This window comes from Impatiens glandulifera, chromosome 6 (assembly GCF_907164915.1).
Source record: "Impatiens glandulifera chromosome 6, dImpGla2.1, whole genome shotgun sequence".
NCBI classification, from domain to species: domain Eukaryota; kingdom Viridiplantae; phylum Streptophyta; class Magnoliopsida; order Ericales; family Balsaminaceae; genus Impatiens; species Impatiens glandulifera.
The window spans coordinates 17,626,426-17,641,595 of record NC_061867.1 but is presented as its reverse complement, the minus strand read 5'-3'; the positions used below and the strand labels follow the sequence as shown (position 1 = coordinate 17,641,595).

Below are 15,170 nucleotides of genomic sequence, written 5' to 3'. Positions count from 1 at the left end.
ATTAAATATTTGATGGATTAAAGTAAAAGTTTAAAGTTAACGAGAGGTTTATTGAGAATAAAATATGTGAAAAATTAATTATTTTATTGAAGTTAAAAAAATATATTATATTTTTTATTTTAATATATTATTTACAATTAATTAAGAATTTTAAACATTTAATACATGTTATTATAATTTTTTTATTATAATTTTTTTCATATTTTTATTTGAGAATTTCTTAATTTAAATTATGTCATAACATATTTTTCACTAAATAAGAAATTACTATCATAATTAGGTATACAGTTTGAAACTATTGGAATATTTTGATTTTATTTATTAAACCCTAATCCCAATATTGCAGATCGCCACCATAGCACCACCTCCATTCTCTTGCCCTACGCCACCACCTCCGACGTCAACATCCGCCACAGGTATAGTGTTTATTCTCATATAGCATCATTTTCATACTCAAATTCATCGTACATTTTCTCAATCTCTCAAATGAAATTCATACTCAATTTTGCTATCAGTAAGTGCTTACGTAGACAAAATGTTCTTAAACGTTCTTAGACCAAGCGCATTTGTATGGATATATTCATGGAATTCTTGTCCCAACACTTTCGTAACACAAATGGTGTTTCAAACCGTGTAATTTTTGAACCCATCTTGATTTTCTTTTCATAAATGTTCTGAAAAACTGTGGTCGGGTCCTGTTCTTTGTCCCCGATTCTTGAGAAAATGAGTTCCATCTTCTATCCTTGCATACCCAATACCATTTCTTGCTTATTTTCTTTTTCTTCTTAAGGGCAACCATGGAAGGTAATTCAGAAACTGATAGCTTAGAAAGGGACTTGGAGCATTTGCTTGGAGCCTTTGGTTCTTCAGCTTCTCTTGAGGAGATAGCTTCTGCATATTCCAAAGCACAACATGATGTATTAACCGCAGCTGAAATGCTGTGCAATAATGAAGGAAGCACGTCTAGGAATTCAACAAGTGTTGCGCAGAATGGAAATGAGGTTCTATTAAAGTCTGTCAAGGAAATTGATTACTACGTCGAACCAAAGAAAAAGCAAAAGAAAAAGAAAATTACAATATCTACTGGAACTGTCTCAAGCATGATTACTAGAGATTATAGTCATTGTAGGCAACCGAGAAAAGCTTCACCTTCTGAAGTGACTAAACCGTTGAAGTTGATTTGTTATGAACCTTCTGCCTCTGATATTTTGGATGAGAAACCCGTATTTGGAAATTCTGCAAAAAATGGATCTCTGCATAAGAATGATGAAGTAATCCTTCTTCAGAGGCTTGGAGATGATTCTCAATATGTTGGTAAGTAAACACTACTATTTTTCACCATTGTAATTAATACAATCCATATGGCATATGATTATGAAACTATTACTTAAACCACCAAGGTCTTGTTTGATGTGGGTTATCCAATCAACAATCGTATAATTCAAATCATCAACCAAAATACCCTAGACCATCATATATTTATACATTATATTTTTTATTCAAATAACCCTAGATCGAACAAGGCCCAAGAGTAAACGCTGTATTTCCCTCCTCTTTATCATTTTGGATTTTCTCCATTGAAAATGGAGAAGGTAATTCCTTTCAGAGTATAAAATGAAGGTATCTTGAATCATGAATATATCTTATTATCTTGTATCAGGAGTGTGCATAGATACCCTTTCATCTCTGTCTATGAGCTCATACCCTTTGTTATTTTGAATTGCAGGTCCTAGTGGGCATAATTTACACAAGGTATATATCTACATTCATTTTCGGTTTTAGTTTTCAGCATGATAAATACAATAATTAAGTTCATTAGTTGAAACAAAGTTGGTTTTTATCTTTTATTTAGTTATAATCTGATTTTAGTTCCCACATTCTGTTATTTATCTGACAATGGAGGAATATGATATTAGAATTGCACTGTTGTGTGTGTGGAACCTTCGTACAATTTCATTCAACATAACCTTCATACAATACATCTACTAACACAAATTTCAATTCTAACCTTATAACTGTTTACTACTAAACCCCTACACCCTAGTACATAAGATTACTCTTCATAAATTAATCTGGGTCATGATCCAAATTACAATCTTTATAAGAAATGAAGCCAAAAATTACAAAACAATCTCTATACAAAATAAAGTAAAAAATCACATTATAATATGATCATGATATATGTATATAGATTATTAAGTTAGCAAACCAGCTTGAACTTTTGTCTTTCAGAGTATGGAGCAGCAATTTCCGGAGAAGTTGCAAAATGTTGATCCTACCAATGGGTATTTTCATATTTTGTGAATCTTATTGATAAGATCCTCCTCTAGTGTATATCAATAATAAAACTGCTACTACTAAAACTTTTCAGTGACAAAAGAAGATTGATGATTGAAAGTGAAAAAGAAAAAGAAAGGCAAAAGCTTTCTAAAGAGGCCTTATTAGCACTATTCTCCCTCTCTAAGAGATTTGAACAACCTCCCAAATTAACTCTTCCGAGAAGACAAGAGGGAATATCAAGAGGTTCAGGTTATGTTGTTTCTGGGCCTTTCGAAGATGTTAAACTGCCATTTAATAAGACTGTCACTGCCAAACAAGTTATTAAAAATGGTGAGGTTTTCTTCATTTCCATTTTTGTTTTACCATTTTGTAGTATTTACTAATATGAGCCTTTTGTTTGATCCATTCATGAAATAAAGAAGAGGAGGACGAGGATAGTTATCAAATCCTGCGTCAAGCTGTTCAGGAGCACTTGATAACAATGAAAGCATTTTACAAAAGTGTAAGTCATGATTCTTAGCATGTTTATTTTTTGGAAAAAAACTTATTTGGGTTAAATGACTAAAATATCATTTGTATTTTACAATGATATAAAGAGTAAAATAATAGCATTCTAATATTTCAATTGATGATTTGGACGATGGAATACATTTATTTTTGTGATTCTCTTGACAGGCGGCTGAAGCACTAGCTGCAGGTGACAATTTGCGTGCCGACAAAATGATGGAAGAGGTATATCTAGTTGTTGAGGCTTAGTTTACGACCTTTGGGTGAATATCGTTGTGGTTTGCTTTCATTGGCTTGAATTAAATTTCAAAATTCATATTAGTTATGTTGGTTTTTTAGGGGAATTTTTTTAAGAAGAAAGCCCAAGAAGCTGATGAAAGATCTGCATTGAAGTTCCTTGAAGACGGGTAATTATTTTTATTTTTCCTCTTTTAGATTACTATGAAGGTTTCACTCATGTAGCTAACTTTATATATGTATTGTTAACTGAAATGCAGAGAAAATGAAGATGGTGAATTCCATATTGATCTGACTGAGCTTGAACTTAAGGAATCAATACAGTATCTGAAGACTCAATTGGCTTTCCTTCCTTCTATCCCGAGTATGTCCCATATTTGTTTTCTCCATAATCAAGCTGTGTGGATAAAAAATAGATATAATTTACAGTTTGATCTCTTTCTCAGCTTTTCAATATCTGAAGGTTATGTTTGGATCTGGTACAGAGGATCCTAAGGGAAACAAAAAGAAGAGGGTGGTAATTGATCAATTTGCAAGTTTAGATTTTGATAATGTCAATGATTTTAAGATCAAATTGGTCTTTTATTTCATTTGATTGGTTGCAGGTTGTGAAGCTACTGGAGAGAGGATCAATCAAATGGGCAGAGGAAAATGATGGTAAAGTAATTTCAATTCTCCTAGAGGATGTTCCCAAAAATCTTAGCTTTGCTAAAAAAGAGATAGAAGGATAGATAGATCTAAATATAAGACCAAATGAATCCTGACTAGCTATTGAAAGTTAAACTTTAGATGTTAAACCAATTGTATGGCTAGCTATTAAAAGTTTTTACTTTTGGGGTATGAAAGAAAACAAATAGTTTGATTAGCCTCTTTTTTTTTTTGCATTATTTGGAACTCATTACATCTTTATTTGAGTTCAAAATTCTCCTTATTTTCATTCTCTAGGAGCTTGTTTGATCTTCAATTTTATAATTTTTTTAAGAAAAAAATTGGATAAAAAGAATGGGATATTGGAGGTATTTTTTCAAGTATTTCAAAATTTTAGTTTAAAAAAAGTGTTTAATAACATTATTTAGTACTTTAGTTCATAAATTAAATATTTATGTTTAGAATGATTTGATAGAAAGTTTTTTTTCTTAATAAATAATCTAAAACTTAAGAGTTGTATGAACAAAACAATGTGTATAGCAAAAGATTTTGTAACACTTAATGTGACACACTAAAATGATTTAATTATACTATTGTTTTTTAAATTAAATTTTATTTAAAAGGCATTTATAGCTATTTTCTTTCTTATAAAATTAATTTTGATAGAGAAAAATATATTTATGCGATTAAGATCATAGATATTGGATACGTGTATATAAATAATAAGTAAAGAAAATAATCTAGATTTATTTCTTCTTAAAAAAAAATGGCTAATTTTTCTTCCCCTTCTCACAATATAAACAAAGATTAAATGAAAAGTTATCAATTGAAATATGAAACTTTTTTATTTCAATTTTTTAAAAAAAAAGAGTGGACATATTAGCTTTCTTACCTAAGAGTAGGAGTGTTTTTTGGTTCGGTTTTCGAATTATTCGAGTTCCTCAGTTCGGTTTATTCGAATTTGAATTTTTTTTAGCCAATTCGAAAACCGAATCGAATTCAAATTTAATATTCGGTTCGAATTTTGAATAATTCGAATTCAAACCGAATTGAAATATGAAATTTTTTTATTTCAATTTTCAAACAAAAAAAAGAGTGGACATATTAGTTTTGTTCTTGTCTAAGAGTAGGGGTGTTCCTCGGTTCGGTTTATTCGAATTTGAATTATGTTTAGCCAATTCGAAAACCGAACCGAATTTGAATAAATTTTAATTAAACCGAACCGAATTCAATATTTGGTTCGAATTTCAAATAATTCGAATTCAAACCGAATTCATTTTTTTAGTTTTTTGGAACTAACATAACTCAAAATAAATTACACTAACCAATAATTGAACCCGAGTATGTACCGTGACAAGATACTATTCTACCACTAGACCACTGATGCTTTTGTTTTTTTTTTCTTTTATTATTAAATCTTAAATTTAAAATATTCTAATTTGATTATTTTGAACTTTTTTAGAAGAATAAATAAAAAAAATAAATTCGGTTTTGTTTTCGAGTTGATACCCAAACTCTAAAACTAATTCGAAAACCGTATTTGAATTCGAATTGGTTTGAAATTCAATTCGAAAACCGAAAATGAAATTCGAATTCGATTTATTCGAATTCAGTGAATTTGATGAATTCGAATTCGGTTCAAATCAAATATTGAACAAGCACACCTAAGAGATCAAATATTCAAGAAATTCAATTCTTGATTCACACTAAAAACTCAACAAAGACCAATACTATCAAGTTCTATTTTTGAAACAATATAAAACTTATCTATCATCACCCAAAAAAATAAAAATTCAAACTACTTAAATTTACTTATTACTAATAAAAATGTAAAACTTACATTTCAAATTGAGTTTCAAACAATGACAAAACAGTCATTGTAATAGACAAAACAGTCATTGTAATATTAGGTTTGATTCTCATTAAAAGGCTACCTTGATGTGAGAATAATAACTCATACAAATCCAAAATTTATTCCAAACACAAAACCATATCTGGTTCCAATCTTCATTTAGGTCATGCCAATACTGATTCAATCAAGTAATGAAAGAATCCAAGAAGAAGATTCATCATGGAAGAAGAATCTCCAGACTTCATTCAGATGTAGTTTGAACCAAAATGGGGATTTTCACTCAATGGAATAAAAATGTATAAGAACTAGTACTTAAACCAAAACAAAATCCTCTGTCAAGGAGAATAATGATTATGTTAAATCTTCAAAAACAAAATTGCCCCTTTTAAACACAACACTTGCCCAATGATGATAATTCATCAAACATTGGTTTAACTGAAAAAAATCAAAGGCTTTTCTGCTAAATGATCATCCTTTTGAAACAATAATGATATAACCAAACATAAACAAACAGATCAAATCCAAATCCATTCATTGAACAATTCAAGAGTAAACCAACTTAATGTAGCAGCAAAAGTAAACTCATAACTGAACCAAATCGATTACAAAAGAAGCAAACCTAAGCAGTGAGAACAACAGAGCCTCCAGCTTCCTTAATCTTCTTCTCAGCAACCTTAGATATAAGCTTAGCCTTAACAACAACAGGCCGATTCTCAGGAAGAACACCCTTTCCTAGAACCTTGAAATAACCGAACTGGGTTACATCAATAACTGGAACTTTGTCTGTAGTAGCGATTTCCTTTGCCTCAGGAGAAACAAGTGACCAGAGCTTATCGATGTTAACAATCGGACAATAGAACTTGTTCCTAAGCTTGTGGAAATACCTCATACCCACTTTACCGAAGTAACCTGGATGGTATTTGTCGAAAAGGATACGGTGATGGTGCATACCTCCTGCATTTCCACGACCTCCAGGATGCTTTCGGTGCTTGCCGATACGACCGTGACCGGCACTTACGTGACCACGCTTCTTCCTGTTCTTCCTCAAGCGAGTCGTCATTTTTGTCTCTCTAAACTCGCTGATACGCTAGGGTTTTAAGGTCTGGTGCGGCGACAAGAAGAAGAAGAAGAAGAAGAGAGGGCTAGGTTAGAAGACAAGGTGTTACAAAAATCTAATTGACCATTTTACCCTTAGTGGCATAAATGAATATACATGAGACATATTTATTATTTTTAAAAATTTAAAATTTTATCAAAATATATATTTTCATTTATGTTTAACATAAAAGTTTAATTTAATTATATTTTTTTATATCAAATATAAATAATATTATTGTAATTAATCTAGATAAAATAAACTTTTTCTTAAAAAAAATTTGGGTTATTTAAAATTATTTTCATTTAACCTTATTAAATATTAATTTTTAATAATATATTTTAAATACTTAATTAAAATATTAAAATTATTATTATTTATAAAATTTTAAAATAATAATTTTATTTGAATAGTTCAGCTAAATAAAAAAATGAATAATGAGGTAAAAAAAGAAAAAAATTGATGTAAAATTTTTTAAGGTAGATTTGGGTTTAAATTATAATTCCACATTATTATTGACATTGAATTTTAATTCTTATATTTCAAAAAGTATATAATTTTAATTTAACATTTGTTTGAGTAATATCTCAGTTCTAATAGAAGGGAGGCTAAATGTATTAAAGTTAGGGTGTTTAATTGAGTCTTTATTTTTTAGAAAGATAAAACATATCTCAAACCGACTTAGTTCAACCACATGAGTGTCAATGTGGGTAGACTCAATGTTGCGGTGTTAGTTTCGCTGTTGACTGTGATAACATGGTCGTCGACTATGAACCAGAGCTTTTGGTGTAGCGTAGAGGTTAAAACCTTGGCTTGGTGTAACCATGGTCTTCCTAAGATCAAGTTATAGAAATGTTGCATGTTGATGACACAAAAGTCAACTTGAAAGGGTATGTCGACCACCCGGACTATGCACCTGAGGCAACCCATTATCTCTCGGGGAGAGCTGTCAAAGCCTCTGACACACGGGTCATATGGTATAATCTTGTCTCAGGATATGCCTATTTTCTCAAGAGCCTCTAAGTACATATATTGAGAGCGAATCCATTGTCTATTAAGACCATTGTAATAGTATTCCCCTCCATTTGCATAGAAATGTAGAGGGCTATATCATGGTTTGATTCGGCTAATGGAAGGTCATTGTCTTCAAAATTAATCATGTTATGTTGTGAACTAACAAATATGATCCCTACTAGTTTTTCAGTGGTGGTGTTAGTAGAAACATTAACTTTGCTTAACTCATTGAAGACTTATTTCATGTGCTCGATAAAGTACATCAAGATTTTTTAGATGAAAATATTAGCATTCGTCCACTAGAAGACTTTGGTTTATATAGCACCTATACAAACCCAGTCAGAAACCCATGACTTAACAGATGCCTATTCTGAACTTTTAGCACTCACTCTGTTGAACAAACAACTTTCTGTTTAACTTACATCTAGATATTTGGGGATCCACTGTACCGGAGCTATAGTGATCCACTGCTCATGAGTTCAGGGATTTGACATTGTACATTGATTGTCCTTTGTTAAGGTGTAGACAACGGTCGAATCTGATTTATATATTACGTGTTGACTTTCTGTTGGTTGAAATCTAGGTGGTAGTTGTAATAAGTTGATTGGGACGTCTGCTTATAATGAATGATGATGTTCACTGAGCTGATTAGCATAGTTCTTCTTCAGATGACTGCTGAAGCAAGACTGTTGTTGATAAGTTGTGCATAAGGGCAGAGTTCTTCTTTAGATCGTTGCTAAAGCAAGGCGTCTGCTCGTGCTTCTTCTTCAGACAACCCGTCTGTTTGCACTTGTTCTTTAGACAACCCATCTGATCGCGCTTCTTCTTTAGACAACCCGTCCGATCGTGTTTCACAACTTGAAACATCTGCTCACGCTTCACAGATTTAGACGTCTGCTTGTTCTTGAGGCGTCTACTTGCTCTTGAGGCGTCTGATCGCACTTCTTCTTCAGACAACCCGTCTATTTGCACTTCTTCTTCTTCAGACAACCCGTCTGTTCACGCTTCTTCTTCAAACAACCCGTCTGATCGCGCTTCTTCTTCATACAACCCGTCTGATCGCACTTCTTCTTCAGACAACCCGTCTGATCACTCTAAGACGTCTGCTCACGCTACTTCAGCCTTGGACGTTTGAAAACGTTTTCTCATCTCAAGACGTCTATTTGCACTAAGACGTTTGTTCGCTTCTTCAGTTATACCTGCGTATAAACAATTTCATGACGTAGTCTTATTCATTTTAAATAGTCTCTTCAGCTTTGCCTGTGCATAACTAAGTTTTATTTAATGTTTTGCGCATCATCAAAATAATGTATAAACTTATTTCCTAAGTTTATTTTAATCAATTTAACTAGATTTAACACATTTAATTTTATTATCTTCCATTTATTATAGAATTAACTTAAAATTCAAACAATCCTCCATATTAATTAAAATTGAATGATTAACATGGTGAAAGGTTCAACAGTTGAATTCAACATATGATAAGTAGGTGTAACATTTGAATCTTCCTTTGTGAAATCATATAACTTTACTAGTTCATTAGTAAACTCAATTTTCTTGAAATATTCTGCCTTTTATGTAAATGATTACACACATTCACAAAAAAAAATTCCTGATAAATGTCAAGCTCTCATGGTTGTGTCCGTTTATGTCATGGAACGTGCGCATGGTTATTTTGAGAGGATCTAGAATTGAGTTGTGCAATTAATTTGAAGCAGTCTCACTTCTCCCTCATATATGTGATCTATTTACTAATAAAGAATCATTAAAAGCAATATGCTTATCCTCGTCAAAATCTATATTTTCGTTATAAAATTAATCATTAACAATAATTTTTCAAGTAAGTACAATTATGTTGTCTCAATAAATCTAGTTTTTGGGTTTCTAGTCTACATATGTTGATTTTTCCTTCATATCAACTTATAGTAGGCTAATGTCTTAAAAGACTCTCAAACTAACTCTCCATTCAATAATGTGATCTTTAGATCTATAATATTACATTTGACTAACATAGTCAAATATTTTGAATTCTTGTAGAGAATATAGTGTAATGACATTATATTTAAGACGTGTATGTTTAGACTTGTCATTCACTCTAAGTTTGTCCAATTTCAAATTACTATTACAATAATTAGAATTTTTTATTGTTACATTCTTAGATAATCTTGGAATATCTTCTAATAAGAAGTATAATTATCTATAAATACTTATCATTTAAACATTATTGTATGAAAATATTGTTCATTTAGCTAGCTATTAGACAAAACGTCTTTGAACTATTATGCATAGTAACGCGTGGGTGTCAAAGAATGCTTTGTCGGTTGTGAGCTTGTTGACTTGGTGATCCGGTAGAGAATTATTTTCTATTTCTGGCTTGGCGATCACGTTATAATCAATCAGGTCCTGAAACAGGTGTTTAAGGGTGATACAATTATCAATAGCATGACCCTTTGTTTGGTGGTAGTCGCACCAAACGTTCTCATACTTTCCCAAGAATGGTCAATCCGTTCTCAGGGAGAGAGGTTTAATAAGATTCTTTTCCTGAAGAATTTTCATTACATGACTTAAATGTATTCTTAGGTCATCAAAAACTCTAGAAGGTCTAGGTGCCTTTAGAGGTGTGGTATTTGTAGTGGTGTTTGTACCTACCTTAGGCTGTGGAGGCTTACTTGGACTCGTCTCTTGAGGCGATTTCTCACATCAGGCAGTGGTTACCTGGTGTATTTCTATGTTTTCATTCCTTAGGAAGTAACTTGGAGGTGGGGTAACTTTGACTACTTTTCCCTCTCTCCCTTCTTTTTCGATAGCGTCATCGAGGTTATTGCTAGTTTTTAGCAATTTCTTCATATTTTGGAAAGTTTTGATGGCGAATCAAAAAATATCGTCTATTAACTCTTTCTAAAATCATATTGATCTATCGCTATTTGCTCGGGAGGGAATCGATTTCCTCGGCGACAACTTTCCATCTTTCTATAAACACGGAGAATTTCTCATTTTGAAAAAGACTAACAGGTCGCTTTTTCCTATGTACTTGGATAGGGCTGGAAGCTTAATGCCTAACGAAATGACTACTCATTCATCAACTTTCATAGCATCTTTCTAGTCATCGTGTTCTTCAGTGCTATTGCCCTTAGCTATCTTGTTTAGCTGGGTTTGCATCTCTACTTGCATGGCTTGGACCTGAGCCATCCGACGTTCATACTCCGTTAGCGGTGGTTGGTCAGCCGCTGGAATTTGTTTTTCCTGTGATCCTAAGGGGTTGAGTACCTCCTCATGTTGTTTCCGTGTGGTTAGGTCGATATCCTCTTCAGAGTCTTCGTAGAGACTTCCTCTTGAGCTTGTTGACCAGTAGGACGAGGGTTACTTATATCCTTTTCATGTGATTTCATCGTCACTCTCTACAAGAGGTCCAGACGAAACTTCCTTCATTCTTCAATACTAAAGAGAAGGGGACATGATGTCTCTAGAACACACTAGTGACAAACGTTTAAGTTTGTCGAGCAACTAGATATAGAGAATCAAGGGTTAGCCTCTTTTGCTCATAATGGAAGTCAGACATGAATTATTCAAGCCCATCAGCATTTTGGACAGAATAATACTTGAGGGGTCTTTGTTTCACTTACGCATGTGGTGTTCTACCTCTAGGATTCTTGAGGAGGGTTGACCATTTGTTGGCGTTAGAAGAAGTGAACTAGTAGGATTGTTACCGTCATCATGGATGATCCTAGAGTCAAAGGGACTTCTCCATTTCTAGAAGTCGATATACATCTTTACAAGGATCATGTCAGATATTGTTTTGGCATATTCCTACTCTTCTTGAAATAGCTTCCTTAGGGACATTGATTTTATAAATGGTTTCAGATGTAGAACGTTCTTGTTGTCTATCATCAGGATAACTCAGAATTCTTCTATGATTGGACATATTTGCCTTTCTCCCATGAAATAAGCCATTTTTACTAGGTTCCTCCTTCTTTGCATTTCCATCATGAAGGTTGGATTTATCTCAAAGTTAATGAACCACATAATGGGAATGAGTCCATATGATCAATAGTTCCACTCGTTTTCGTGGAAAACATCAATCCATAGAACCAATGCGATATCCTTCAGCATGGACATCGTCTGTGATTAGAAAATTCAAAACATTTACAGAAATGTGTTTGTTTGGAAAAGAAAGAACTCGTTTGAGATGTTCACTTAAACTATAGATGCATACACAAAATACATATATAGTAGTCACATAAGGGTTGTAGTGACGATGTTTTGGTTGTTTGGGCACGACAAACAATCGGTTTGGTGACAATATCCAGATTTTTTTCTAAGGGGAATCATAAGAGAGTATCATTCACCGATAGTGGAGGGGGTAAAACTACTTCCATAAACACAAACTAGAATTTTCCACCACCTCCACAATGCCTACGTCCTATCGGACGACTCATCGCCAAAGGATGGGGTCGATCCCCTGTATTCTAGTTTTTCCTCTCGCAATATCACTTGTTTTGTAACAAGTTGTCATTCCCCATTGACAATCTTTACACATAGGTGTAGAAGGACCGATCATAGTCGGGTACTTCTTTGCAAACAAGATGAGGGTGATGTACTCATTGATGTAAAGTGATTTAATAGGATAAAACCTATGCGTCCCTTAGGTGTTGTATCTTTCAAGACAAGCCTATTAAGTTGAAAAATGATACAAACGTTTTAAAAGCCAAGTTTATGTTTTCGAGTTAAACATTTAATCTCCACTAGAGTCGCTAGAAAGTTGTACCCCCCCCCACAAAAAAACCTCTTTTTTGTTTCTGTGAAAAGCTTAAGGTTCGAGAATTTCAACCATGGTTTGCTTGTCAAAAATCTTTTTTTTAAAAGATTTTTAAATGATCCCTAACAACTTTTGAAATTAATTAAAAAAAGTTGATTTGGGGTTCAATTTTAAATAATCTAGGGATTTGCGGCAATCAAATCACAATTTGATTTTTTTAGAAATTCGTTGTTTAAATTAATTAAAAATAATTAATTTAAAAGATTATTTATTTAAATCAGAGTCGCAATTTGATTTTTTGAAAATCAATAAAAGTGACATACGTATACAAACGTATTGGCTAGAGTTTCTTTTAGTTCGTAGTTTGGTGATACTCGAGAAAGGGCTTTCACGCTTCATCTTCAGTATCCATTTTGAAATCGGTCTCTACTTATAAATTTGGTTTTTGAAAATCGGTTGTAAATGTTTTATTTTTACCAATTATTTTTCTAGTCCTAGGCGTCCATAAGTTTTAACGTTATTTAAAATATTATAACAACAATATTTAAATGCTGGTTCCTATTACGGAAGACGTTGACTAAGGAGGAAAATACCTAAATAACATCAGTTTTTAAAGGCATTATGGTTTAAACATAAATCCCAAATAGTCCTTCGTCAAAATATTTTTTTTATAGAAACATCCCAAAAATATTTAGAAAGCATTTTCTAACTTTTAGGGATATTTAGAAAATGGTTTAGATTTTGAAATGATAACCAAACAGGCCTTAGGATCGGTGTTCTTGAACTTGGGTTCATTTTCATCGGTCGGGGTCCGGGACCCTAGGTCGGACATATCGGTCCGAGCTAAGAAGCCTCGGTCGAGGTGTTATGGACTCTCGGTCCTAGGCTAGGATTATCGGTTAGAGTGTAAAAACCACCAGTCCTTGGTAAGTCCTGAGCTAACTTCATCGGTCCTAGGATTTGGAATTCTCGATTGAGGTCGAGACTCCTTGGTCCTAGGTTTGGGAGTTCTAGGTCCTAGGTCAGAACTCTCGGTCGGATGTAAAAATCATCGGTCAGACCTTTTAGTCCTAGCTGAAGAACATCGGTCGGGCCTCTTGGTCCTAGCGAACAAGCCTCGATCAGACCTATCGGTCCTAGGTTAAGTTTCTCGGACGGACCTATTGGTCCTCAAGAACACCAAAATTGCAAGTTTTGCAATTTTTATGGGGGTTTGAATTCTTCTATCCAAAGGCCTGGGTAACTTTACAAAGCTTCTAGAAACATTTAGAACATCATCCCAAGGTAACAATCGACCTAAGTAATGATCAATTTGTTTAAAATAATTTGTAGCCAAAAATTGAGTTTTTGGTTTTAATGATGTTTTAAGGTGAAAGGAGCTAGCCAATAGCTTCCTTATATCTCATATACTTGATTGGTACCAAAACATGAACACTAGATGTTCGTTTGGATCAATTCAAGAACTCAAAATTTATAATTAATTTGAAAATTTTGATTTTAATCGAACATAATTAGGATGGATCAAACGTGATCCAAATAGTTTCCTAACATCATTAGAAATATGTTTGTAAGATTTCTAGGCAGATGTTCTTGATTATTAACCCAAGAATAACAAACTCGATTTTTGGATTTTCAAAATTCAAATTTGAGTGTTTTTATTTAAGGTTGATTGATAGATTCTAACCTAATTAGAGATCTTGGAAATGATCATAGAATCAATTTCCAATCCTAAATTCAACCACCACACAATATACAAACTTATGAGAACAAAAATATAAAATTTCAATTTAAGCTAGAAGTATGAATTAAAGGATGTTTGGAAGCATATCAAGGATTGGAGAACACTCCTTAGACCTTAAGGAAACTTTTGAAATATCTGGATACAAGTTTTAGACCATTATACGAAATTTCAAAAAATCTAGAAGCTTGAAGCTTAAATGGCAGATTTTCTGTAATTTTTGATTTGTGGCTTGATATCTTATCTCTTGCCTTTAGAAGTGTTGAGGGAGGCTATTTATATCCTTTCTAAGTTGGTGGAGGCTTCAAGTTGATTGAATCAGCCAAAAGCCATTAATGACGTTTTGGATGTTCTTCATCCCACTTGCCGAAATATGGATGATTCATCCCTATTAATTTTAGCTTTCGAATTTTCCAATTCTTTTGACTATGGAGAAAGTTCCATATTTGATTATCCCTTTGACGATCGCATTGGAGAAGACGATCGGGGCGTGAAACAATGCCGTTTCGGGCGATAATGCAAACGCAGAGCGGTCCGTTAGCGTTTCGTCAGTGTTTAGGTCATTCTATCGCGTTTGGCTGACGAAGCTAACACTCGGTTAGATGGTTCAATGCTTCGCGGGTGCACGTTATTTTGGTTGTAGTAGGATACGCGGGCGTGTTTGGGCATTGGATGAGATTCCAGCGTCCTTCCGATGGACGTGGTTCCAACTGTAGCTATAAATCTGTATTTTGACTACATCTGATTACATATTTTATTTTAAAACCTTAAGGGTTTGTTTGAAATTGATTTTTCTTTCATCCCTTTTGGCTTTAATTTTGATAATTTTAAATACACAAAAATGTTAAAATAAATATGACAAATATTTTGTCAATTATTTTACTTTTTATATATTTTTAGGGTTAACTAAATAATTTTTTAGGTTGAAATGGGTACCTCATTTCAGCCTAAATTATTTATTTTAATCCTTTAATTTTTTTTAAAAATTATATTTTTTTAAATTAATATATTTTTTAAATTAAATAATTTTATTTATATTAAA

General features: G+C 32.9%; 2 protein-coding genes across 2 annotated transcripts; one reads left to right on the top strand and one right to left on the bottom strand.

Moving 5' to 3' along the window:
* The first annotated feature begins 293 nt into the window (after nucleotides 1-293).
* Nucleotides 294-3,955, top strand: LOC124942248 (putative nuclear RNA export factor SDE5). The gene is made up of 11 exons (XM_047482708.1): nucleotides 294-416; nucleotides 791-1,314; nucleotides 1,727-1,752; nucleotides 2,233-2,285; nucleotides 2,372-2,610; nucleotides 2,700-2,782; nucleotides 2,956-3,012; nucleotides 3,127-3,194; nucleotides 3,285-3,388; nucleotides 3,471-3,541; nucleotides 3,630-3,955. The coding sequence occupies exons 2-11, from the start codon at nucleotides 798-800 to the stop codon at nucleotides 3,753-3,755; spliced, it is 1,344 nt and encodes a 447-aa protein (XP_047338664.1). The 5' UTR covers nucleotides 294-416; nucleotides 791-797; the 3' UTR covers nucleotides 3,756-3,955.
* A 1,952-nt stretch (nucleotides 3,956-5,907) lies between these two features.
* Nucleotides 5,908-6,653, bottom strand: LOC124941984 (60S ribosomal protein L27a-3-like). The gene has a single exon (XM_047482385.1). The coding sequence runs from the start codon at nucleotides 6,582-6,584 to the stop codon at nucleotides 6,144-6,146; it is 441 nt and encodes a 146-aa protein (XP_047338341.1). The 5' UTR covers nucleotides 6,585-6,653; the 3' UTR covers nucleotides 5,908-6,143.
* Between the last annotated feature and the right edge of the window lie 8,517 nt (nucleotides 6,654-15,170).